At 44.6% G+C, this 24,877-nt stretch overlaps 3 protein-coding genes across 6 annotated transcripts in view; 2 read left to right on the forward strand and 1 right to left on the reverse strand.

Moving 5' to 3' along the window:
- LOC111075331 (potassium voltage-gated channel protein Shaw) overlaps nt 1-24,877 on the reverse strand; it is a 114,018-nt gene that overhangs the window by 55,154 nt on the left and 33,987 nt on the right. For 2 of the 3 annotated variants that reach the window (XM_041592416.1, XM_022368536.2), the window contains 3 exons: nt 24,592-24,841; nt 18,865-18,969; nt 16,994-18,232 (listed from right to left, as the gene is read on the reverse strand). In XM_041592416.1, the coding sequence (XP_041448350.1) occupies nt 17,610-18,232; nt 18,865-18,969; nt 24,592-24,841 (978 nt within the window). In that variant the 3' untranslated portion in view covers nt 16,994-17,609. Of the gene's footprint in view, nt 1-16,993; nt 18,233-18,864; nt 18,970-24,591; nt 24,842-24,877 lie in introns of those variants that run through there. The other variant, XR_005967582.1, reaches the window with a different exon arrangement.
- Nucleotides 9,444-10,305, forward strand: LOC111075337. 2 transcript variants are annotated; one of them, XM_022368544.2, is made up of 2 exons: nt 9,444-9,886; nt 9,967-10,305. In XM_022368544.2, exons 1-2 carry the CDS (start codon nt 9,515-9,517, stop codon nt 10,153-10,155), a joined length of 561 nt encoding a protein of 186 aa, XP_022224236.2. In that variant the 5' UTR covers nt 9,444-9,514; the 3' UTR covers nt 10,156-10,305. The 2 variants fall into 2 exon arrangements, with proteins under 2 accessions (XP_022224236.2, XP_022224234.2); XM_022368542.2 differs by having other exon boundaries at nt 9,445-10,305.
- On the forward strand, nt 12,663-13,764 carry LOC111075336. The gene has a single exon (XM_022368541.2). It carries the CDS (start codon nt 12,895-12,897, stop codon nt 13,582-13,584), a length of 690 nt encoding a protein of 229 aa, XP_022224233.1. The 5' UTR covers nt 12,663-12,894; the 3' UTR covers nt 13,585-13,764.

Genomic DNA, 24,877 nt, shown 5'->3' on the forward strand with positions numbered 1-24,877 from the left:
TGTTCATTCGGGCATACGCATCCCCCTGGCAATTGGCAGCCACACAAAAATCAATTGATAACAGGTGGCGTTGGTACAGGAAACGACCCGTCTCCAGGAGCCAGTCTGGGCCTGAGCCTGAGCCTCCCTTCGAGTGGCGCATAAAAATCGTTATGAAAACACATAAAAATTTAAAAAAAAATTCTCGAGGCCCTGCCATATCGTATTCGTATTCGTTTTGTATTGTATATTTTGGTGGAGCGCACATGCAAATGCCTCGTGGATGGAGGTGGGGGCTGTGAATGCCCGGGGGTGGCCTCACTTGTGTGTTGATATTAAGCTAAAAGGGCCATTAGCTATAAAAATACTTAAGATGGAAATATACGCAATGCCGCCGGGGGCATTCGAGTGCCAGAAACACGGCAAAAGTCGCAGAAAGCGAACAGACCTGAATAAGAAACGGGAACAAGGAGAGTACGAAGGCAAAAACGACTCGGCAAACTGTCACCAAAGTTGTCAACAGCAGCAACAGCAGCAGCAGCAGCAGGAAGATTGGATTGAGAGTGTCTGCAACAGCCACTGGGACACGGGACACGGGACACGGAATGGGACAGAGATACAGGTATAAGTAAAACGTGCATACACATTTATTCCACTGTCTGTCTTTCTGTCTGTCTGTTGCCATCTTGTCTGCCAGTGCGTATACGTAATATCTGCGGCCTGTCTCTGTCTCTACACGAGGGCACACAAAGTGCACCTTGAGCCTTGACAGTCACTCAATTTGCATACAAATGGAAGGAGTTCTCTAGCGTCGATGCGTGCAGCTACTTAGCAATGGACAGCAATCCAATTTGGAGAAATTATCAATGGTGGGAAAGCTCGCTCTAAGGCGACATCAAAGGCGGAAAAGCGCCAAAGGAAATCAGACATAAAACCAACACCAAATGGACACGACACCAATGCATGAGTGGCTCTTGCCATTGGAACTAATTTAAATATTAAATACATTTATGCAAATCTTAAGAGAGAGTAAAGTCGCGGCCCGTTCCCATGCTGTACATTTAACGACAGTCGGGGACCAGCCGCCAATTTTCGCTCGAAAAATGGCTGCTCCCATGGCCATTTCCCTCGAGCATTTTCCAATTAAACTTTTCGCATTGCATTTAATAACTCCACAAATAGTTTTAAAGCCGCCGTGGCAGCCTGGCAGCCAGGCAGCAGCCTGAAAATGTAATTTCCATTTTCCATTTCAACCGTTTTGCTGTTGATGTAGGTCCTTCCTTCCATCCATCCATTCTTTTGCTATTCTCATCCACTTGTTTGCCTTGCCCCAGTCCTTTTGTGTCTGACAGCAGTGTGAAAGCTTTTGGCTTAGTGCAGCATCTGAAAATTCATAGAGCAATCTGCTCATGGTGAGCATGCGCAAGGCGCGATGGAGAAGAGAGAGAGAGCGTTGCTGGTAGAGCATTTTAGGGAGTTGCACAGGCTCCACTTAATATGTTTTCTTCTTTAGAGTACACTCGACAAAAAGTTGTCTAAGTAACTGGTTGCTGGAGGTTGTAATCCTGTGGCTTTATTGGCATGGGCTTGGATTTAAAATAAGCAAAGTATTTATGCGTTTAAAATAATATTTTAGGTTTGCATTTTTTTTAGATTAATGCAAGTTGGCTTTGTCCATTCCTTTGAAGTATGAGCGGAGTAGGAGTGGGGTTTATCTTATGCCCAATTTATTCTTTAACCTTTTCTTAGTTTTCTAGTTGAATCATTTCCCCAAGTCTTTCTCCTAATCAGCATATGAAAATCCCACTTAAATTTAACTCAAAATTATATATGCCAACAATGATTCCAACTTGATAGAAATCTATGGGAAATACATCTGTAATCCCTTTTAAATCTTGTATTGAATTATAACACAATTTCCAAGCAACAATCCTCCCCCTTTCAACACAATTTGTGGCACTCAATGGCTTTAACGGAGGGTAAAATCTTATAGCTAAAGACGCCACAAGACTGAATAATCAATTCAATGGCAATTCCGGCACATTAAATGCTTGTCCAAGGGGCAGAATCATGCACAGATGCACTCGCTTGCCCCTTACGAGTGGATGGAGAGACGTTGTGATGTCAGCAATTAACAGCAGAGACTAATCAGAGGCAAAGCACATTTACCTGTCTGAGTGTGTATGTGTGGGGCACAAATGATGCACTAATTGCCATTACCTGGCATCCAACTAGAGCAGAAGAAAGGACTACCCAGCAGGAGCAGCAGCAGGAGCAGCAGCCGACGAGGAGTCGAGTCAGTCTCCGTCTAGAGTTCAGTCATTAAAAGAGCAAACAAAGTTAATACCCGACTAATGCCCGAGAGTAGAGTGGAGTAGAGCCAATCCCAGCAACAGTGGCAAAGTCGGGTAAATAGCCAACAAAGCGGCGTCATAATGCTAACATGGAGTGGCATGGGGCAGGGAGCAGGGGACAGGATGGGGGTCAATGCCACACACAGAGTCTCCCTCCCATATATCTATAGATATATGGATATGTCAGATATAGCAGCACTATATATAGTAGTGTTTGTGCAACTTATAAAACCATTAAAAATGACAGAAATTGCATTTGTGGTGGCATTTTTACGGATAGAGAAGCAGATTTACACACACACACACACACACAGCGATAGGGAGAGAGTGCAGGTGGAGGTTATGCCCCCTCCACTATCTCTATTGGCCCCTGTCCTGTTCTGTCGTGTCCTGTTTCTGTTCCTGGAACTAGTGCCTGTCTCTGGTCCTGCCTCAAGGTGCTCTCAGGCATGTGACTCTGGCTGCGTGCCTTCCCTTTCCTTCCCCTTCCTCGATGCTTTGTGTGTGTCTGTGTGTCGTGTGTCTGCTTGTTATCCTGGGCATTAAATTGTTTGTACATGCAACAGACAACAGACACAAACAGGAACAAAAGGAGCACAGGAGCACGGCAGCAGGGCAGCAGCACGGGTGCACAGCAGTGCTGAAGTGGTGGAGCAGAATGGGGAGCTGTAAGTCAGCCTATTTGCTGGATAACAAAAGCAAAAGCTTCTACAACAGCAGCAAGGATATGGGTGACCCCCCCTAAAGGAATGGCACAACTTTAAAGCTGATTTTTATAGAGACTTAGGGAATTTATCTGCTGCTTGGTAAATGTTTGTATAAATATTTCCATATTTAAGGGGGCATAATATATTAATTATATCTGTTAAATCGTTTAATCATTAATTCTGCACAGCTTCAAAGCCAGCGAAAACTTGTTCAATTAGACACGCTGCCTGCGCCTGCCCCTGCCACCAATTAGCCGAGGATTTTGGCTTAAGCCCAGCACTTGACTTGAGTCCCTGTGTCTGGCCCACAGACTCTGATGTCCTGTATTGGCATGACAAATTATCAGCACTCCTTTTGATGAAGCCACCACATCATACATATCTGTGGAAGGAGTGCAGAACATTCCTTAAAAGCCACCACTTTCACATCCACATCCACATCCACCCCCACATCCATTCAATCCATTCTCGCATTGTGGCACTCAGGTGCCAGCCATAGAGAAAGGTGTTTCGCTTCGCCTCGCTTTTAGTTGAGTTCCAGTGGAGCGTAAAATATTTTATTGCCGATATAAATCTTGTTTATGTTGGAGAAAAGCGAACGAACAAAACGAAATGAAACGCGATGGTTCGAGGACCAACTTATAGCCACGAGCAAGGATACAGTGTTCTCTCTCTCTTTAGCTGACTGTCAAGCTGGCTGGCTGGCTGGCTGATGTTTTTATCGGCAAAACCAAAACCAAAACCAAAAAATTCGATTTAACTTAATCGAATCTGAGGCCCCACAGAGTGTGATTCAATTTCTAGAGCCCTGGTAGACACACTTTTACCCAATATGTCGCCATTGTAGCCAGACAAGTAGGTCGTCCCAAGCAGAGCCAGAGAGAGGGGGAGAGGTAGAGCGTGAGCTGGGGACGAAAGGGCAATTGTTGGAGGAACAGAGCAAGTGGGGAATGGTAGTGGCTATATGCCGACTCAGAGATACCTCTAGGAAGCTACAAAAAATAGTTCTCCCTATGAGAAATGGAAATGCTACTAGCGAGACTTTAATTTGCATTGCTCGGTATTAATTTTTTCAATTCTAGATAAAATAATTATTTTTCAATCGAATTAAATAATGGTACGAATATTGAAAAGAATATTTAACCGGAATTTATTTAGGCTTTGGCTGGAAAAATCCTTGCCCTTACCCATTATATATACCCTTCAACTTCAGCACTGCTACGACTACCAGCGGGGGGCGGGTATAAAAACGTTAACAATGCAAAATTGAAAAGTAAATGTGAAAATCGTGTTTTAAATGCCTTCAACGTCAAACTGGCTCTCGCACTGTCTCTCTCGGTCTCTCTCTCTCTCTCTGCACGTCTGTTTCTCCTTGGCTTTTCTCTGGTGGAAAATACACTTTTCGACACTTTGGCATTTATCAAGCGACTGCAGAGAGAAGGCTGACAAAACAATTTAAAATTGTTTTGCCAAGTGCCCGAAACTAATTGAAATGTTTGGCTAGGTCAAACGTATACGTAACATACGAGTGTCCTCAGCAGATGTCTTCTGCAAGGGTACTTCAAATACGAAAAGGTTAAGGGTTCTTCAAGCTTAATATGCGATGGGATTTCTTAAATTTAGAGAGTGGTAAATATTGCTAGAGGAACGGGGCTTGCCTCTCGTCTGTTAAATTAATTTTCACCACTTATGCGCTAGATTAAGCAGCGCCAAGACCCCAAGACCGAGCTCTGTCGTTGCACTCATTAGGAGACGCACGACCGCATGCCAGATGGCAGCCATTTCCTCTTGTTCTTTGGCTGCCACAGTGAGCCCTCAATAGTGTCTACTAGCTAACGAAAAGGCTCACTTCAAATATTTTACTGGCAAGACAGAATTTATGTTCATTTAATTATACAATTATTTGCATGGCAAAAAATACTCTGAATATTTTCTAGGAATTTCTGCGCCCCAAAGTGCACTTCTGCGGTCATTCACTGTACTTTACCCTTGCCGCCCGCGCCGCCTTGTCATTTGCTGCTCTCATGAGCGTGTTAAAATTGCGTTCAAATGCAAATGTCGCGGACCCATGACCAAGCAGCTCGTGGCAAGAGAGCGAAACCAAACCAAACCAAAGCCCAGAGTCGACAGAACCGACTGCGACGACTCCGCCTTTTAGTCTGGCTGCAAATGGAAATGCTTATAAATTATGCAAGGTGTTCTTTTCTGTGGGTTGCACTGTGTATGTGGCAAGGATACGACAGCTGGCGGACAGCGGACACTGTCAGCGCTCGCTCATCCTTCCTTTCAGGGGGGGAGTGGGGCCTGCACTGAGAGCTGCCTCTGTTGATTCTACTCGTTGAGCTGTTGTTCTCCTTAATAGCTGCCAGCATTGACTTTTGTTTGTGTTTGCGGCTTGTCACCCAAAACACAGCTCAAGGAATATACAACGAGGCAGAAGAGTTGTCCAGAGATTTGCATGAGAAAGCAGCGGATCCTGCAGGCGTTGGATACTGGTCTTTAAAGAATTTATTCAGCGGATGTGTTCCCTATTTATTGCAGCTCTAAATATATAATGCATCCCCCCCTTAGTCCCATTACATATGCAACGGCTCGCTCCTCCGGCGGCCACAATTCTGCCCCATTGACTTTCTGCATTTCAATTAATGCTAATGTGCCAAGGCATCTCCTGCAGCCTGCCTCCTGCCGCCTGCATCCTCAGACAGCAGCTGCATTGCGCCTAAATGTATGCAATGACTCCGACAATTAGCGTGATTTTCAACGGTTGATAGAACTTTGGTCAGCGAGGGAGGAGGGATCGTGCAGCAGTGAGCAGTGAGCAGTGAGAATGAGGAAGGCCAAGAATAAAAGGGGTGGTGAATGTGAGTGAAAATCGTGCTGCAGGGAAATGCAAATCAAGCAGAAATGCCGCACAGCAAACGACACAAAAACAAATCGCCAACTGCCGCCGCCTGCCGCCTGCCGCCACCGCCTGCCTGTCCGCATTTTGTATTCCAGTTGCAACAAGAGCGAAGGAGAAACAGAGGCAACAGCAACAGCAACAGCAACAATTCCTTCGAATTCAATTTGTCTCCAGCGCGTGCAGCGCGCAGGGACAGGAATCAGAAAGAGGCAGGAGACAGCAGCAGCAGGGGCACGGCCAGGGATCAGTTTTGGGGCAGACGGAAACGGAAACTGATGGCAGGGGAAACCGGCAACTGCCTTTGACAAGTCACTGGGGCTGGAACTGGGGCTGGGGCTGCGCCTGGGGTTGTGTGGCACGTAAAAAAGCCCCCGGACGCGATTCATCCATTGTCTTGGCCTGACACGTGTGCAACATGCAGCATTGGAGGGACGAACAGTTGCTTTTGTTGCTGCCACAACAGTGCATAGGAGCAAGAGGGTATGTTGGGCAGCAGAACTACAACAAAAAAATTCCCCTTCAGTGGAAATTCTCTGATCAACTGCCACTTGAAGGGGTATCCCTTATGTCTAACCTTTCCCGCACCTGTCAGTGTCACTTACAGCGGGGCCAAAGAAGAATATAAACTGATAAAAAGGAAGACTCCTCCCACTCCTCTTGTCAGGTGGCAGTGGCAGCAAAACTTTTCATGGCTACAACTTTTATGCGCCCGATTTGACAAGTCAAGATTGTTGTCCTACTCTGCTGCTGGTGCTGCTGCTGGTGCTGCTGCTGCTGTCTTCCAAGTTGGGTTGTTCCTGCTGCATGCCCCCTATTACGGCACCCACTTGGGCAACTCTTGCCGCACATTGCATGTGGTTACAGAGGGACACCCCAAAAGACACTTCAAAATGGTAGGAAACGAGGCCCTTCCCAACTCTCTTGCTCCCTTGCTCGCTGGCTCTAGTGCAGGTTGCCAGAACAGCCAGAGCAGGGGCGTAGCTCAGGCGAGGAGGGGAAAAGTTAAGAGAACTTTGAGGATGAAGCTGAAATGGCAACTAATAGTGTTAGGTGCTGATTCGATTGGTTGAAACAAAGAATTACTCGGTGGCGTAGCGGAAGGGAAGCTGGAATTGGCCTGGCAACAGGCTACAAAAATTAAACAGCAATGAATCCGAGCTATAGCTCAAGCATATCCTTCAGATATAATAGTTCAAGGGTGCAGATTTGTCAGATAAATCAAACAAATTTCGCTTTTAAAATTTTACCTAATTGTGGCAACCCCTTCTAACTCCGTTCCTAGATTTGTGTCCCTTGCTTCAATTGCTGACTCTACGAGTCGGTCCACACTCCACCGCAGTTCCTATGTGTGTCTCCTTGATGCCATGTTTGAGTGTGTGTGTGTGTGTGTAATGAGTGTGAAAAGTTCATTAAAGTTGCACGTGCGAAATTATATGAAATTTTAAGTGCATGACTGTTGGCCACCGCGTGTCAGGAGCAGCCCCTAGCTTCCTGCTAGAGCAGCGAACAGCAGCGACAGGATGCGGAAGTGAGAATTATTTTCCCCAGACATTTTGAGCGGTTGTTTACGCTTAATTGCTGTCGCCAGTCGCCAGTCGCCAGTCGCCCCATTGCAATCATTAATTTCTCTGCCCAAATAATTTATTATTTAATTGAAAACTAAATGCTTCCCTCCGTGGGTATCCTCTGTTCAGAGGGCTAGGGAATTAGCCCCATTTTAATCTGCCAATCAGCCGATCTGCCCGCAGCCAGTTTCAAGTGTCACATAAATATATTTATTCAAATGGTTTTCCAATTCAATGATTTCTATGTTTATTTTTTTTTCCGCGAATCTAAGCCGAAAGTATTTAAGTGGAATTCACACCTCATTCAGGCGGGATCCCGGCATTCCCCCGCAACCCATTCAAATGCCAAGCGCACAATTTTGATTGATTTTTGTACATGAATGGTTTCAATTACAGGACTCCTATCTCTATCGCTATCCACATCCCTCCCCAGGACTTTTACAATAACAAAAGTCATGCTGTGACACCTCTCCATTGCCTCCTCCCTCCACTTGCTATCCCTCATCAACCTGTTGCATTCTCCGCCCCCACCACCGAAAACTCAACTGTGATTCTCGCTTCATTGGAGAAAAAGCCAATAAAAATGGCAAGGAAGATCTCTCTGTTGGCCTCCGTGTCAGAGGAAAACTGTCGCTGACACTTACAAATTGGATTTTGCGACAGGAACAACAACAGGAACTGAAGGACACCCAATTATCGGTAGATGGCATAAAAAAATCGCTTAAACGCAGAGCCCCCGCACCCAGATAAATAATGTCGCATGTAAATAACAACAAATCAATTTTTAAATAGACAAAATGAACCCGCACGTACCCGAACCAAAGACCCACAAGCTGGATCCAATCCAGGTCCTGCCTGACAACAATGAACCCTCTTCATGCGTGGGGGGGAGCAGGCCTAACGTGAGGGATGAGAGTCTGTACAGTGGTGCGTCTGTAAGGCTTACAGATAGCCCAAAGAATAATTAAAATAATTATGGAAGGGCTATTGCTATTCCTATTTGTAGTTATAGTAATTATTCCCGCGCTCTTCAAAGATCAGCTACTCAAAAGGGATAATTTATTTATGGTTTCCCTTCCCTATGCAAGACATTTTCTAGTCCCCTGCAATCACTGTGCCTGTGGGCCTCTCGGCGCACGAAAAAAGGTCTTTGTCTCTGTCAGTGGCAGTGGCAGGCATTTTCACTTAGCCGCTGCCGCCTCCGCTGCCAATGGCTTTGATAGATTCAAGTTCACAGTCGGACGCCAGGTAAAGCATTCGTCTGGCCGCCATTCCCCAGCCCCAACCCACGACTGGTCCTCATTCTGAGGTTGTTAGCATCTCGTTTGAGGGGTTAGTTGGTTGGGTCTGGTCTGGTCTGTTCATGCGGTTCATTGACATGGCCATCAGTGGGGTAGAATGGATGCGGATAAGTACTGAAGGCAGGTTAGAGAGTATCAGATTTAAGTTTGATTAATTGCGGCAAATGCTATGCTAATTTGTTGGCACTTTTTTGCATGACTGCCTCTGGCCTCCCGCCTGTCTGGCTGTCTGGCTGCCTGTCTCTAGTGATTTTGGATAAGCCTCGTAATGCGAGACTATTAGTGGGCGGTTCGGTAAACTAATTTTCCCCAGCCCCAGAGCACACGCCACACACCCACCATCGCCCACATTGTGTTCGAGTGTGCGTCTGCGGGGGTTGACAAACACTAATTAATTGCAATCCATGCATAATGAAAGCAAAGCAGAGCTCTGAAGGTCTCTGCTGCTGCTGCTGCTGCTGCTCTTATGGCGTTTGATTGAGGCTGGCTAATTACTTTGGGGTCTGTCAATCATGTTCAAGCATGTCCAACACTTGAAAGTTGATTGGGAAAATTCACTAAAAGACTAAAGGGGAATTTCGATTGGTTTTCGGTGGTTTATACGGCCCGTAGCCGGCACATATTATTCTCTGATTTCCAGGCCCAGTTCCACTTTCATAACTTGTCAAATTTTCTACACGGGAAACTAAATTAGAGCAACAATTCAATGGAAACGACTGCGGTGGGAATTGCATGTTGTTTTCAGCTGCTGGGAGTTTGCTTTTTCTTCAGCCCGCCGGAGGATCACTGCTCGCCGGCGCCTACCCTCGCCAGCTGGCTCTTCCTGCTGGCCACTCTCTGCTTCCTCTGGGACATTTGCATCTTTCCGGCCCGCTACATGCACATGTCCAGCAACTGGCAGCTGCTGATCGAGACGGTGATGGCGATTTTCTTCGCTGAACTGGGCGCCATCGTCGTTTGGTGTCCCGTGGAACGTGTGCTCTACGGCATCACTGAAGAGCTCCTCAACATGGTGGGGATCAATGGGTGCGAGCCCTCGCGATGGCAGTACTGGCTGTTGGGTCTTCTCTCCACGGCGGTGAGTGGGGCGCTGCTCTGGTTCATTCTCACGGCCAGCGACGGCATGTACTACCTGAAGAGGTTCACCCGTAATTTCAGGCGAAACCTGCGGCAGGCCTGGTCAATGATGAGCTGCTACCTCCGCATGAGCAAGGCGGCCAGGTGTCGGGCCATCAAAGTCTGCCAATTGGCCACTCGGAAACGCTGTTCACGAAGGTCCTGCCGTCCACCGGCAGGGGAGGAGGAGGACGAGGACGAGAACGAGTGCGACGAGGACGAGGACTATGAATGTAACTGAGTTTCGTTTGGAATTTACGTTTCCGTTCTTTGCCAGTCGTGACTGGGTTAGCATTCCATTCTCATCTCTTTTTCTTCGTCCCTTTTACACGACTCTGACAATAAATTTTGGCCCGAGAAGATGCATTCCCGCCTCCTGTTTTTGTTGCCGAAAGGGTGTCACAAGAGGTCGATATCGGAGAAGAGACTGGAAGTGCCAGGGAAGGGATTAGCCCTGCTTCATGATGGGAGACACTCTGCAGGCAGCGAAGAGAATTACTTGCTCGAACAGAGAGTGGAAGCAGAGGAGTCTGCTGAAAAGGGGAGGCAGAATATTGCCAGAATATTCCCCAAGGAAATATCAAAAGTTAAACCATGTAAAAGTAGGTTTAAAGTTAAATTATCGACATGAAGAGAAAGTAACAAAAGAGCAAGATGTTTAGCCATAATAAATAGAGGTACTCCCATTATGTTTAGCCCCCCCCAAAAAAAAGGGCACAGAGTTATCTCCCGATTATTCAACGAAAAAAATCATTTCTCATATGCATCTCCCTTTTCTTTTTCCACAATTTCAGGCACACCCCCTCTCACTGTCCGACCGTCCGTCCTGCCATAACAAACACTTTAAGACAGATGGAAAACTGGGGAAATGAATAAGAATGGGCGTGTCAGACGAGTTGCAGACAATCAGGGAACACATTCGGAGATTGCCATGCATTTCAAGGGAGCAATCGCCGCCATATGCTAACTTTGATTACTTCTTCTGGCTTTTATCGCCGCTCTCGCCGCTCTCGCCATCCTCGCATGCCATGCCATACATCCTCCCATTCAGCATATTTCCGCCTGCACAATCCCCCCCGTTGTCAGTGGGTGGGAGGCAGTAACAGGAAAAGGCAGACAAAAATCAGGCAGAACTAAATTTGGGGGCTGATGGAGACTGTATACCCTTAAAGGAGGGATTAAAATAAATGCAAAAATAAAGGTTTATAAATGAATAAAATAAAGGGGAATATAAAGATTATGGGCTCGTTTTTCCATGCATTACAAGCATCTACCTAAAAACATATATACCCTATGAAAGGGCATGAAAAAGTAACACAAAAAAAATTGTATTTCATTTGGGCCTGTGCCTGTATTTTTTTCAGGGCGAGAGAATGAAGGAAGACGGAACCGGATATGCGACATTTTATCAAGTCGAGCATAAATCAACAGCTTATAGGGGATTCTGGGGCAGAGTGGGAGCGAAATAAAGAAAGAGACTGAGAGAGTAAGTGTCTGTTCTGTCTGCTGTCTGTCTGTCCCACTGCCTTACTTTAACTCGAGTTGGCAGCTCTCCATATTGTGTCTGTGTTTCCTTTCACTTTTTTGCGTTACTTTGAAATTAGCAATAATTTATTTTGCATAAATTTGCCAGCACTTAACATGCAAGATCTATGATGCAGCCATTGCCATTGCTATGAGGAAAATCGAGCTTACCTGCCACACAATCTAGCAGAATCCCCTGCATAAAATATGTTTCGTGTCTGTGTGTGTGTGTGTGGTGTGGTGGTTGGGTGCGGATGTGCGGGTCACACTGAATTATGCCATCTAATTTGTCTGGAGGCAGGTGTGCCTCATTAATCTTTTGCCCGCTTATGAGCGTTGCTTTCCCGGCACCTCTCTCCTATCGGCTCGCGCTGCTTCTTTGGATTTCCCTTTAGCACCCCCATGGGGTTTGTGTACTGCAGATATAAGCTTTTTCCGCAGCCTCACGTAGTGGCGCGGATTTGCTTTTCGTTTCAATGCCGCACGAAGGTTTCTACACGATACTCTAACGCTAAACGGGTTGCACTAACAACTGCTCTTGTTGGGTTGCATTTACCAATAATATTTTAAGAAGAAAAACTAATTTTAAGCACTTTGTTTACACGCGCAGACACGCCGCCAGCAAATAACTCAACAACAACAAGAATTGAGCTAAGCAGGGATTTAACGAAAACAAACGGTAACGGTGCTTTTGCGCTCTCTGCTTTGCCTGGCTCGTGCCTGACGTGATCTTCGCTGGTTGTCCCGCTTGCACTTCAAGTCGTTTGCTTTGATTTTGCAGAGAGAGAGAGAGTGCCAGAGAGAGACGCTTGAGTGTAAATCAAGGCATATCTATAGAAGGTACGACCCTCTCGCATGCTCTTTATGGTTCTCTCAAATGCCTCACCTTTTCCCAACATACACTTTGGATTTGCAATGAGATCTGCTTAAGAGACAGACAAGTGATTATTGGGAATATTACGGCAGTATTTATCCATGCGAAATATGTAAAATGGTATCATGGCATGGTAATAAATATGTTTAATAACAGTTCGTTCCTTAAAAAGTATTAAAAATTCATAAGTTTACTCACCTGCCTAGAAAAAAAGGCAGGTGAGTAAACTAATGAATTTTTAATACTTTTTAAGTTAGACATTAGAATGAAACGATAGCAAACAAATAGTATGCCAGTTGAGTTAACTCAAAAAGTCGACTCGTTCTTTGTAGGCAATAAAAGCCTTCACCCCGTTTCATTAATATAGTTGAATGAAAAACCTTATGAAAAAACGGTTCACAGGAGCTGCTGTTGCAGGGGTAGAACAAATTTTTTTATATTATCCTTTTCTATGACATAAAAGGTGCTTAAAAGTGGAATCAAAAAGTTTAGGTCCTTGAACCATATAAAATTAATCCTGTCGAAACCCAGAAAAATAACTCGGAGCCCAAGTTTAAATAATTGTTGCCAACATGAGTGAGAAGGAATCGAGTCCAAAAACCTCTGTGATGCAACACATTGAAGCGGCGCTGTATGTCCTCAATCAATTGTGCATTGGCTTCGTGACCATTTGGGTGAGCTGGACGTGTTTGCGCAAGGGCCTGAGTTGCTCACGCTTGCATGCGTGGCTGGTTACCTTCGGATTTATCTTCCTCATGGCCGAGGGCATGATGTGCTTCTACGACGGAAGCTGGCTAACTCTGCGCTACACTCGCAAATACAAAAAGGCCATCCATGTCGTGCTGCAGGTGATCGGTGGCGGGATGGGTGTAGCCGGCTGCCTCATCCAGCTGATTCGCGACAAGTGGTCCATTGGTGTTACCACCCATGCCAGCCTGGGCTTTGCTGCCTTCGTACTCTGCTTGATCTCGATGCTGAGTGGACTGGCGGCCCTCCTGGCCCGAGCCATGAGCAGGGCGGTGTCGCCGCTAATCACCAAGACCTTTCACGTGACGCTGAGCTTTGCTGCCTATGTGATTGCCATGATGGCCCAATACTATGGATATGAACGGACTTTCATCTTCAAAAATCAGGGAGCGGACTTTGTTATCCTCATGCGAGTAGCCACACTCGTGTCCATGGTCTTGACTAGCATAGGAGCCATCAAATCGTTATACCACAAAGTGCTCAGTTTGAAGAGCCGCCTGTCGGCCGTACAATAAAGTGCGATCGGTGTTTAAATTTACGGTCTTTTACCGCTCTGGTACCAACAAATTAGTTTACAATAATTTGTCTGATGGGAGGCAGGACACATTTCCTTAAATGTAAGGAACTCAACATATGGTAATTAATATTATCTTGCTTTTGTCGTTAAAATTGTTTTTGGTTGTTCAATAAATCTACAAAATAAAAAATTAAATCATAATTATATAAATCATACAAAATAAATATTAAAAATGTATGAAAACAAATGAATTAAAATATTTTCTGATTATAAATTAAAATAAATAAAAAAAAAAGATATCACATAATATTTTGAGAACTTCAACAATACCTCTACCAGTCATGGCAGAAGGGTATCCAATTGTCGCCTGAGCAATGAGAGCATCCCATGCCTTCCCCTTTGGCTGAATAGTAGTGGCGCACCTGACTCCTCGTATCTTAATGCCTAATGGATTTGCGCTTTGATGTGCCAACTGTGAATACGTGTATCGCAATCCCAATAGTAGCACATCTCCATCCGGGTGGGGGTGCGGCTGCGGCGTATATGGGTGTGCTTTGGCCTGGCTGTAAGTGGTTAAGTGTCTATATTAGAAGCCATCACTTGCAGTTTCCCATTGGCCCCATTTCTACACTTTTTTTTTGGAGCCCATTTTCCTGCAAAGGTGGCGACCATAAATTCTCCTCTAAATGGCCATATGAGGGCCGTGGCGGCGGCGGCTGCCTTTGAGATGATTCTCTGTTTATGGCCCGGCCAAATGAAATGTGCGTGTGTGTGTGTGTGTGTGTTTGGAAGTGGTAAGCGGTAAATGGGCGTGGCTCGTGTTTGCTTTTAAAATTAAAATCCTGTCCATGGTTCCGCAAAGTGTGTGGCGTGTCTGTGTGCAGGCCTGGAATTGAATTGCCTTCTTTTTCCGACTTGATTAGCATAAAATGTGGTACGTGTCTTGGTTTGAATGGAAAATTCCCTCAAATGAGAATATATAAGAGTAAATACATATAGCTGATGGTGATTATGATGCTGCTGAAGAGGCGTGTCCGCCCGTAATAATCTCGAGGGGGCATTGAGTGCTTTTTCAAAGAATTTATATTTTTATTTTCATTTTCATTAAAATTGGAAATTTTTTCACACCACATTGTTCATTAGTTTTTTTTTTTTTTTGTGTTTTACTTTTAACTTGTTATGGAAATCTCAATTTGGTTTGGTTTTTCGTATTTTTTCAACATTTAAAAATTCGCTTGGTTTGTAAACAATTTTTGTTTTCCTCCCGTTTTCCACATGTACATATGTAGATTACTTATACAAATTTTGTAGCAATGTTCTGTGTTGTCACTGCACTCAATATTTAGTTAATTAAATTGTGTTTGAGTTTAATTAAATTTTTATTTATATACACACAGTTTTTTTTATATTTATTTAGTTTGGAAATAGTTTTGTTTTCTTCCTCCTTTCATATGATGTTTTTGCTATATTCTTTGGGGGTTCCTGTTGCCTGCCTGTGGTGGGTGATTTCTCTCAAAAGGTTTCTGTATTTTTTTCGCTTATCCTGTTTTTGTTTTTTTAATGGATCATTTCAGAACTAAACTTAGTTATTTGCTAAGCAAATTAAATTTCAATATAATTAGCTTAGTGTCACACTGGTCTCGTTTAAACTAACATTAATTCTATTGAAACAATGTTTATTTTATGAGCATTTTGCTGCAATTTCTTCTCGCTGCAGTTTCAGATTTCCTTCGAATTGTTTCTTACATATTTTTTAGATTTAAATTTCTTCTTTAACTATAATTTTTTTATGTTTGTTTGTTTTTTTGTTTTTAGATATTTGCTAGTTTTTGGTTTTATTTCTTTTACGAAATAATTAGAGATTCATTTAAACGTGAACATTAAAACCTTTTTGCATACCTAAAGCAAATATAACCAACATTTTAGAATCTAAATTGAGACAAGAACTGAGCAGGGGGGTAGCCTTTGGATCTGTGGATATGACATCTAGATATAGCGAAAATAAAAACTTACTCTTGACTCATAAAAACGAATCAAATGTGGATTATAAAAAGCTATTCAGAAACGGACATGGACACAATCGAATCTCTTTCGTTAGCTTCTTCTCTTTTAGATTATGTTATCCTATTGTTAAACTAAATTCTTAGATAGTTCAATTTCACATTCTCTTATATGCAATATGTTTATTAATTTCATACTCGTATTTTGTGGCAACTTATTCAACTTTCATTTACATCAGAGTTCGGATCAAAGTTCGTTTGGTTTTTTTCTTCTAGAAGCACATGAAAAAAAACTATAAATATTGGACCAAAAATTACCATTGAACCTTATTTAAAGTCAAATATGTGTTCTACATCCTGTCGCTACTGTCGCCTATCCATCTTGTTAGTCCTTAGCTGTCAAATATTTACAGTGGGGTCCTGTTCGCCCCTGTTCTCTCTGCTATCTCTGTGTTGGAGCTTCCATGAATAAATCAATTAACATTTATGGGTCGAAGAAGGAAAACTTAGCATACTCCTACTATGCGCTGGATATCAGCGACCCCAAAATATTATTTACAAGGTCAACCACACAATCCACCAAGTCGTTTAAAGGGGTGGGTGGTGTTTGGTTTGTTTTGGTGTGCTGCGGTATGGTGTGGTGTGGCAAGGACATTCATGTCGTCGCCATTTTAGTTTTTGGGCTGTCGTGGCATTTTGTGTGTGTCTGTCGACATAGTTTTTACTTAACTTGGGTGTCTGCGGTGCGCTGCGGTGCGGTGCGGGAAAGTTCATTGAAACGATGGCAGTCAATGTGTCAGATAAACATTCCCAGAGACACTTTTGTGTGCTCCCTGCTCACGCCCCCACTGTGCTCAGTGCTTTGTGTGCGCTGGCGGGAGAGCATCCAATAAATGGAGCATGCGAGTCAAGTGTGGAAATTTATGGTTTCGTCCAAAAGATTTACCCAATAAACACCTTGATGTGTCAGCCACAGATGGAAAGAGTAACGGAACATTCCGCTTTGTGGCTTCAGAAGTGGGTGGGGCAGTTAGTAAGGGCGAATGGTAACACTATTCCTGCTTGGCTGCACACAAGTGGTCACATTTATATGGGCGATATGTTTGCTTTGTATGCGGTACGGTATGACGATGCCCATCGTCTGTCTCTTTCCTCTCGTCTGTTTGCCTTGGCATGGCAAAATGGCCGGACTCGGACTCGGAGTCGGACCACGGACCCGTACGACCCTGCTCGGACGTGCTCTACTGCTGCACGGCACAGCACAGCACAGCACAGCACATCTATCTATCTTGCCAGTGTTTGTATGTACGTGTGCAAGTCGGAACATGCATGTATGTCCCTGTCAATGACAGTTGTCAACATGACAGTTATAAGGACACTGATACAAATGTAACGGATGTTTGTCTTGGACGTAGACCAAACGGGGCGATATCCCCGGAGTTGTAAAAGCAAAGATTGATTAAAATTCTTGATAAATGAGACGGGTCGGGTGTAAATGTGGGGCCTACTCGTACGCTTACACAAAACTACAGCAGTTTCTCTTTCGGAAAGATGTTCTGAAAGCTGTGTGGTAGGGTGAGGCAGTGTTATTCCTTAGAATTAAAAGTTAAGTACTTCGTCAGCTTAAAGAACATTAAGAGGCTCTCACTTATATTCTGGTACAGCTGCACACACTCATTCAACTAACATCTGTTAACGTTTTACAGCACTGTCAGTTCTTGGCCGAAAATTGTACATAAAACTTATAGTTTGAGCAGCATTTTTAGTCACTTATAAGCCAAATCATTTGCACACAAATTCAGCTAAGGTTGCAGCACAGAAGCTCAAGATATCCTTCAGTTACAGAACAGTTTTTGACCTCACTGTGTCCTCGTTTAGCAACACTGGCACTACACATTCTCGTACTTATTTTCATACATTTTACAACACTCACTATTATTTTTTTTCTGCAGCTTTTTGAGCATAGTTTGAGCAGCTTTGAGCACTAGTTTTACTGAGGAAAATCCCATCGAATCGTTGGCCATCAATGTGTGGGTCCCATGTAGATCCCGCCCATGCTATCGCCGCTGTCACCACCGACGCCGCCGCTGTCCTCACCATCGTCCTCCAGGCCATCGATGATGCCCACCGAATCGCTGTTCCGTTTGCCGCACAGTCCGTTATTGGCAGCCGCCTCGTACGTGTCGCTGTCTTCCACCAGACAACAGTCGCCACAGTCGTCGGTGGAGGAGTTCACATCGTCGCTGAGATCGTCCAGCAGCGTGACCTTGGGCGCTCGCAGATCCTCGAGGCAGCCACCAGGCTCAGTGGCCACGGATATCTTGATGTTGCAGTTGGTCGAGGCGTGACAGCCGGACATTGGCAGCGGCTGGTGGGGATGGGGAATCGGCTGTTGAATCGTCATCGACGGGGGCGCTCCTGGCGGCGCATGGGAGGCCCTGTAGCTGAGATTCGGTGTGCGCTGGCCCATGCTGGCCATTCCGGGCGGCATCTGGCTGTGGGTCATGCTCAGCGTGGGCGGGACACTCAGCACGGTGGCACCCGTCTTCTGGGCATGCTGATGGGCGTGGCCGGTGTACATCAGCTGGTGGGTGTCCGAGACCAGATTGTGGGCAGTGAGCTGTAGTGGATGCTGATCCTTGCGCTCTGCACAGGGAGATAAAGAGAGGAGGAATTTCTGTGTCAGTTGGCTACCATAAAAAAGCATCTCAAGGATGCACGGACCACGGACCGATGCGGTTGCGGACACGGAAACGGAAGTGCATTCGAGGGCATGTCGGCGATTGGTTTATCGCGCCCCCTTTCCGCACACACAATGTGCAGGCAGCCGTGAAGGTCTCAAGTGGTTGCACTTGCATCCTCCTGCCTCCCGCTGCCGCAAGGGGCTAATGTTGGAACAGGAGTTCCTGTGGGGATACCCTGGACGAGGGCTTGACAAGGAGACAAGAGGAGTTTCGCTTTCTTTTCTTTTCGTTTGAATATATTATTTATCAGGGTATTCTTCGATTCCCACAGCCCATGCCTTCCATTCTCTTATCGGAAAAACTTTTCCAGCGATTCGCAACACCACACTTGACCTGGCCGGCCCATTTTGTCTGGGACCCTTAATACAATGGCTCTCAAACTATGTGTGCGGTTTCAAGTGGGTTCAACTGCGTGAGCTTCACCTTTTACACTTGCCACTCCAGACCTATCTGTCCACAAAACTTTCAACCAAAAGGGGGAAAGGAATGGAGAGGGCTACTGGAGAGGGGCCATCACCATCATCATCAACTCACCGAGGGGCCCCAGAAGTTTCGGCTGGAGCGGCAGCATAAAGTCGTGGCCAGTCGTCGCCGCTCTGGGCTGCAGGCTCTGCACCGCCGGAACGCTCAAATAGTCCGCTGCAAAAATGGAAAAAGGGAAAAATGTCCAGCCAAGGAAATGCGTTAGTGCCGGGGCGAAAACAATGTAGCCATGGCCCAAGTCAAGGCAAAAGTTTCCCCCCACCACCCAGCCCAAAATAACGGAAAGAAAAGACACCAAAGAAACAAATAAAAAGTGAATCGGGGCGGGAAAGAGAGGAAAAACCCAAGTGAAGCAAATGCGGAGGCGTCTAAAAAACTTTAAAGAAGGCACGCAGCTAAGATTTTTGTCTTCTTTTTTTTTACACAGTATTTTGATAAAAAGTTGGTGGCAGGACACCAAACATAAAGCAGAAAACAAAAAAAAAAATAGAAAAAGTGCAGAAGTGAAAAGTTGCGAAATCATTTTTAATATTTTTAGATATATAAAAAATATACATATATATTTTATCATTTCCATCAAAAGTCCAGCAGAAAAGTTTCAACTTGTGATAATTGCGTAGGGAGGGGGGAAGGAGCAATGGGAGGTAGTAGAATCTATTTACAAAAACGTCAAGGCATAGTTTTGTAGGAAAATTTAAAGGAAAAAATAAAAAAGAAGTTTGGTTAAACTTAAGAAGTTTAAAGAAGAAATTTAAATAAAAATGAAATAGCTTTTAACGTTGTTAAAACAGTATATTAAGGTAGCAATAGATGCATATGATAGAACTAGATATATAAACTTTGAATCTACCAACATTATGGCATATTCTTCTCAGCCCTGCTCTAATTATGTTACACTAAGAGCTTATGAAATAAACGAGCCACAGAGCTCAATTTGTATTAAAAATATATGCCACAAAAGTTTCAGTATTAATAATTCACAGCTGTCTTAAAGTTCTGTGAGTTCTCGGCTATAGAATTTATTATGTAATTTATTTTAGAGCTTAGTCTTGCATATATACATATATATATTTTTGCAATACAAACAAAAACATTCTCTTAACTTTATTTGCCATAAAATATCACATAATTCCTTCAGCTTTTCTTCAAAATGCAAAATTTCTTCACTCAAGCAACAATCCATCAGCAAATGCCATCATCTTTTCAGTGGGGAGTGGGGCTTTGGGTGGGGGTTGCGGAAACTTCTGCAGCTATAAGTTGCTTGACATTTGTCAGTCTTTGAAGTGGTTTTCCCCTTCCAACTAACGATGAGGATGGGGCTGTGGAAATGATTTACTTTTGCAGTTGATGTTTGAGCGAGTGCAACAATTTTAAATATTAAAATTAATTTGCGCGAGCTCCTGCAGGGCAAGAGTCCTGCTGCCAGGAGTATTCCACCGAGCGGGTGAGGCAGGCAGATCGGTGGGTGGTGCAAAAAATAAATAGTAATGGCGGAAAGTAAAGCTCAACGGGGGGAATGAGGGTTGGGGTTTTGATTTGCCTTGCCTTGCGGATTCTTAACAGCCTTCTGCACCACCCACTGCCCACTGCCAGCTTTAATTGAAATTCCTGACCGTTGCTGCCTGCGGCACGGGTGTGTGCACTTTTGCCCCACTGTGCCCATAAATTTGTGTTCACGCCTCCTGCCTTGTGCCTCCTGCTGCCTTGTTCCTTACTGTGCCTGTGCCTGTGTGTGCGTGTGCCTAATGACCACTAGAAGCCCCTGAAAATAACCCTGTAGCAGCAGGGCTGCTGTGTCTGCGTCTAGGTCGGCTGCCTGCTAATGATTTAGTTGCTATTTTTGTGCCCGCCTTCATTTGCATGCAAGAGTGGTGAAAGCTTGGGGGGCCCGAACACCTCCACATAATGCAAAGCAGCTCAGACTTTGACTCAAAAGAAGTGGGGGGAAGCCGGAACCCCTGCCAAATGTCAGCGGCACCTGCACTTCCGGCTAACAGCGAAACGTCATTTTGCCACTCCTCCCACCCGACATTGTGGCGCCACGAGACGTGCCAAAGTGCACACCGGAAATGGGGCAAGTTGTGTCTTTTAAGCGGCTTATAAAAGTTTCCTCTCCCCACTGCACTGCATTTTGCACGTAGCAGCGGAACAATGAAAACACTTTATAATTACATTTTTTTTTGGGAAATTTGTTAGGAATTTGTCAAGGCAAGGAATTCAGTTTAGGAGCTAAAATAGAGCAAAGAAAACTTTCAACTGGCACAAAACTATGCTTAAAAGTGGCATGAAAATTCCTAGAAAAAAAAGTCAGTTCTAGAAGAGTTTTAATTATAAAGGAGGCTGAAAGACTGGCTGGAAGGAGCTCCATTTTCGGGGCACAATCTTTGGTTAAAATATCGCCAGGGCTCTGCCGCTTTTCCGATTAGTCCCTGCGTAATCCCTCATTACATTTTTCTCGCCCCTTGGCCATGTCTAACATTTAAACAATTTTCAGCCAGGCAACTTTCGACTTTCCACTGGATTTTCTTTTACTTTTTCTTGCAGTTTTTATGAGCTTGCAAGTGGCTCAAGAAATTAATCGCCTTCAGAGCCGCAAAACTGCCTTCCGCTTGGCCGTTTCCACCCCTTTTTCTTTTTCTTCCTCCTGAAGTTTTCCTGAGCGAAGTGAGTCGAGTCGAGGCACGGACTTGCACCCTTGAGCCTTTGTGGGCTCTTTAATTAAAATGCACTTCATGCTGCACAAAAAATTTCCACACAGCCAGCGCATTTTCCACATTATACATATAAGTGGGCAGGTATTATTTTTTATTTCGACAGGTATTTTTTCACACGTGGGGGGGTTAGATTATTTTCCAGTGCTTTTCCGCTGGACGGGGCACACGGACGGGTCCAGCAAATGGAAAAACTTTTTCAATTTGTTTGACGATAAATGGAGCGAATACTTTTGGGTGTGACTGTGTGTCCATTTTGAAATATGACATAAAAAGGATTTTCGGGAGAGCATAATAAAATTGCAATTAAAGTTAAATGCCCGAAAATAAAAAGGAGTTGAGTTTTCTCCTGCTCCCCCTCGAAAAGCTTTTAATATGCAAATAAACGTAAAAAGTTTTGTCTCATTTTTTTTTTTTTTTTGGGTTGTGTATGGAGGCGGTAAGGTGGGTGGGGTTCCTCCTCTTTTATTGACTGCGTCGAGTGACAAAGTTATGGCACTCGAGTAGAATTTATAGCATGCGATAAATTTTAACAAGCCAAAAAGGAGGGGCATGCCCCCCCGACTAATTGTAGCAGGCACATAAAAAGTTCTTATGCAGACATTAAAAGGATATTTCCTTATTTTTCGCCTACAATTTTCCTACACGTGCGGCATGCAGCAAAGATAGGGGGGGGGGAGAGAGACAGAGACAGATACAGATACAGAGAAAAAGTGAGACATGTGGAGAAAGAGAGGGGGGGAGAGCAAGAGACAGGACTACTACACTTACAACTGATGAACGAGGGACCGGCTGAGGCTGCAGCAGCAGCCGCGGCGGCGGCAACTGTGGCCACAGCTGCTGCCGAGACGCCGGTAGGTGACGTCATCGTCGATGCATAGCCAGGGGCATGGGCATGGCCATGGGCATGAGCATGGGCATGGCTGTGGGCGTTGTGGGGCTGCTGATGAGCCAGAGGCACTTGATAGGTCGTTGTCATCGCTGTCGCTGTCGCTGTCGGAGCCGTCGTCGTCGCTGGCTGCGGCGTTGGCGGCAACGTTTGCCTATGCGGATGTGGATGCGAATGCGGATGCGGATGCGTATGCGGATGGTTCAGGCCAATGACATTGACGCCATTCACGTTCACAGTGCCTGCCAGGTTGCGGTGGTGGTGGTGGTGGTGTTGATGGCGGTGGTGGGTGGGTCAGCACGCACAAAGGACATAGACATAGACATAGACATATACATAGACATAGACATAGACATACATATATACGAGTACATACAACATGTAGACACACACACAATTAAACATAAATATATATTTATGTAATTTATAATACGATTTTACACGAATAATAATAATCCAACATCAAAGAACAAATCAAGGAATTAAAATAGCAAAAAGGCAGCAGCAGCCACATCAAAGTCGAATGGAAATGTACGAGCGGATGAAGTTTCAATTTGTAATATTAGATAAATACCCAAAGACATAAACAACACAAAAACAGCTCAAAGAACACAAAGAAAGGATTAAAGATTGATTATACTTTTGTGTTAAATTAAAAGAATTATTAAATGAACAATTGGCATGAGAAAAGTGTGAATAAAAAATCATTTGAGATACTTTTATTAAGTGCCATTTAATAAGGATCTATTGAGAATATATTTCTGGATTTTTAAGCCCCATAGAGAGCATAATCTTTACTCTTCTAGCTTCTTTACTGATTTACACGTTATTCTCATAGAAATCTAAAAAAAATCTCATCAATCTTCTCTTTCAATCGCTTTTCTTAGGGTTATTCTTCACCCTTGCATTTTCCAGCTTAAATCCAAATAAAACTTAATAACCTTCTATATTCTAGTAATCCCTGAACCCCCTACAGCCAGCACGCTACTCTTTCATTGAACCAGAAACTTTTCTCTGCAAACATTAAAATATATATTTTCTCTCCTGAATAAACAACATAAATAACCGACACTAGATCTTGTGCCACAAATCCAATCATTAATGGACTCAGCAGCCAGCTCTGCTTGAGACTGGAGTTGTCTCCCAACATGAGAGCATTAAACAAACGCAAAGAGATTATAAATCCTAGCAGGACATTTATAACAGATTTATAACCTTTCAGTAAATTTCGCAATTTCTTAAGAACAAATTTCCACTGCAATTGCAGTGCTTGCTGATGCAGTGAGCTGCAGGGAGCTGCAGGAGGGGAAATCTGGTGTCTTGGATGAGCGCATGATTTATCAACTAAAGTACTGCTGCCCGGAGGCGCCACCACATCACATGTGCTGCCTGCCTGACTGCCTCTGTCCTTGTCCCCTGAATCTGGCCCTCACTCTGGCACTGGACCTGGACCTGGTTCTGCTTCCGTCCGGAATGCTTTTGAATAATCAGTAAAATGGAAATTCACCGCATGGAAGGACCCCAGGGGCGCCAGAAACAGGACTCTCCAGAGATCGGGGAGCTGGCGGTAGTAAATGCTAAATAACAGCTGACTCCTCGCCCACTGAAGGGTGCATAAATAATAAAATAATTAAACAAGAAATTGAATGAAATTAGTTTGGCCCCCAGGAGCAAGATAGGAGAGAGCCGTGGTTGGGGTGGAGGGGAGTGCAGTACAGCAGAGCATATGTATCTGTGTGTGTGTGTTAACTGTTTGCAGTGGGTGTCTGTGTGCGTTGTCGCTGAGGCTGCTGCTCTAAACATCTGCAGGCCAAAAAAGCAAAGAAAAAAAAGGGACACAAAATTATAAAACAACCAAAAGAGAGCGAGGGGAAGATAGAAGAGCATACAGCATATATAGTCGTGTCTTCCGACCATGAGGTACCCATTAATTATATATTTTTACAGGTTTTAGGCGTAAATAATTATCCAATCATAATAAAAATGAGAAATTAGGTGTATAAAGTCCTCACAAATGACTGTAGAGCGTTATATCTGTAGCATTGTGGATGCCATCGAATTTTCACATAGTAAAAAATCCATTAAATATTCCACCGGACAGACATATCTATTATTCTCCATAGCTCTGCCTCCAGCAAGGGGCAGCATTTTGTTGCATAATTCGTTTTGGGTACTCACCAATTTTAGCACCACCGAATGCATCCTTGAACATGGGCGCTGCCGCCGCTGGGTGGCCCGCAGCATGGCCCATGCCTCCTAACCCACCGCCAGGCGGGGGACCTCCGCCACCCATCATTCCCGGCACAGTGGGCGGCGTTTGCTTAATGGCGTTCGTCCGTCCGCGATGCGGGGCTGTTGGCTCCCGCTTGCGACGCGGCTGCTCCACGGGCAGGACACGACGCCGCTTCTTGGGCAGCTTGGAGCGGGCCTGTGCACAAACAGGAGGGGAGTAAAGAGTAATTCA

This window comes from Drosophila obscura, unplaced genomic scaffold (genome assembly GCF_018151105.1).
Source record: "Drosophila obscura isolate BZ-5 IFL unplaced genomic scaffold, ASM1815110v1 contig_179, whole genome shotgun sequence".
NCBI lineage: Eukaryota > Metazoa > Arthropoda > Insecta > Diptera > Drosophilidae > Drosophila > Drosophila obscura.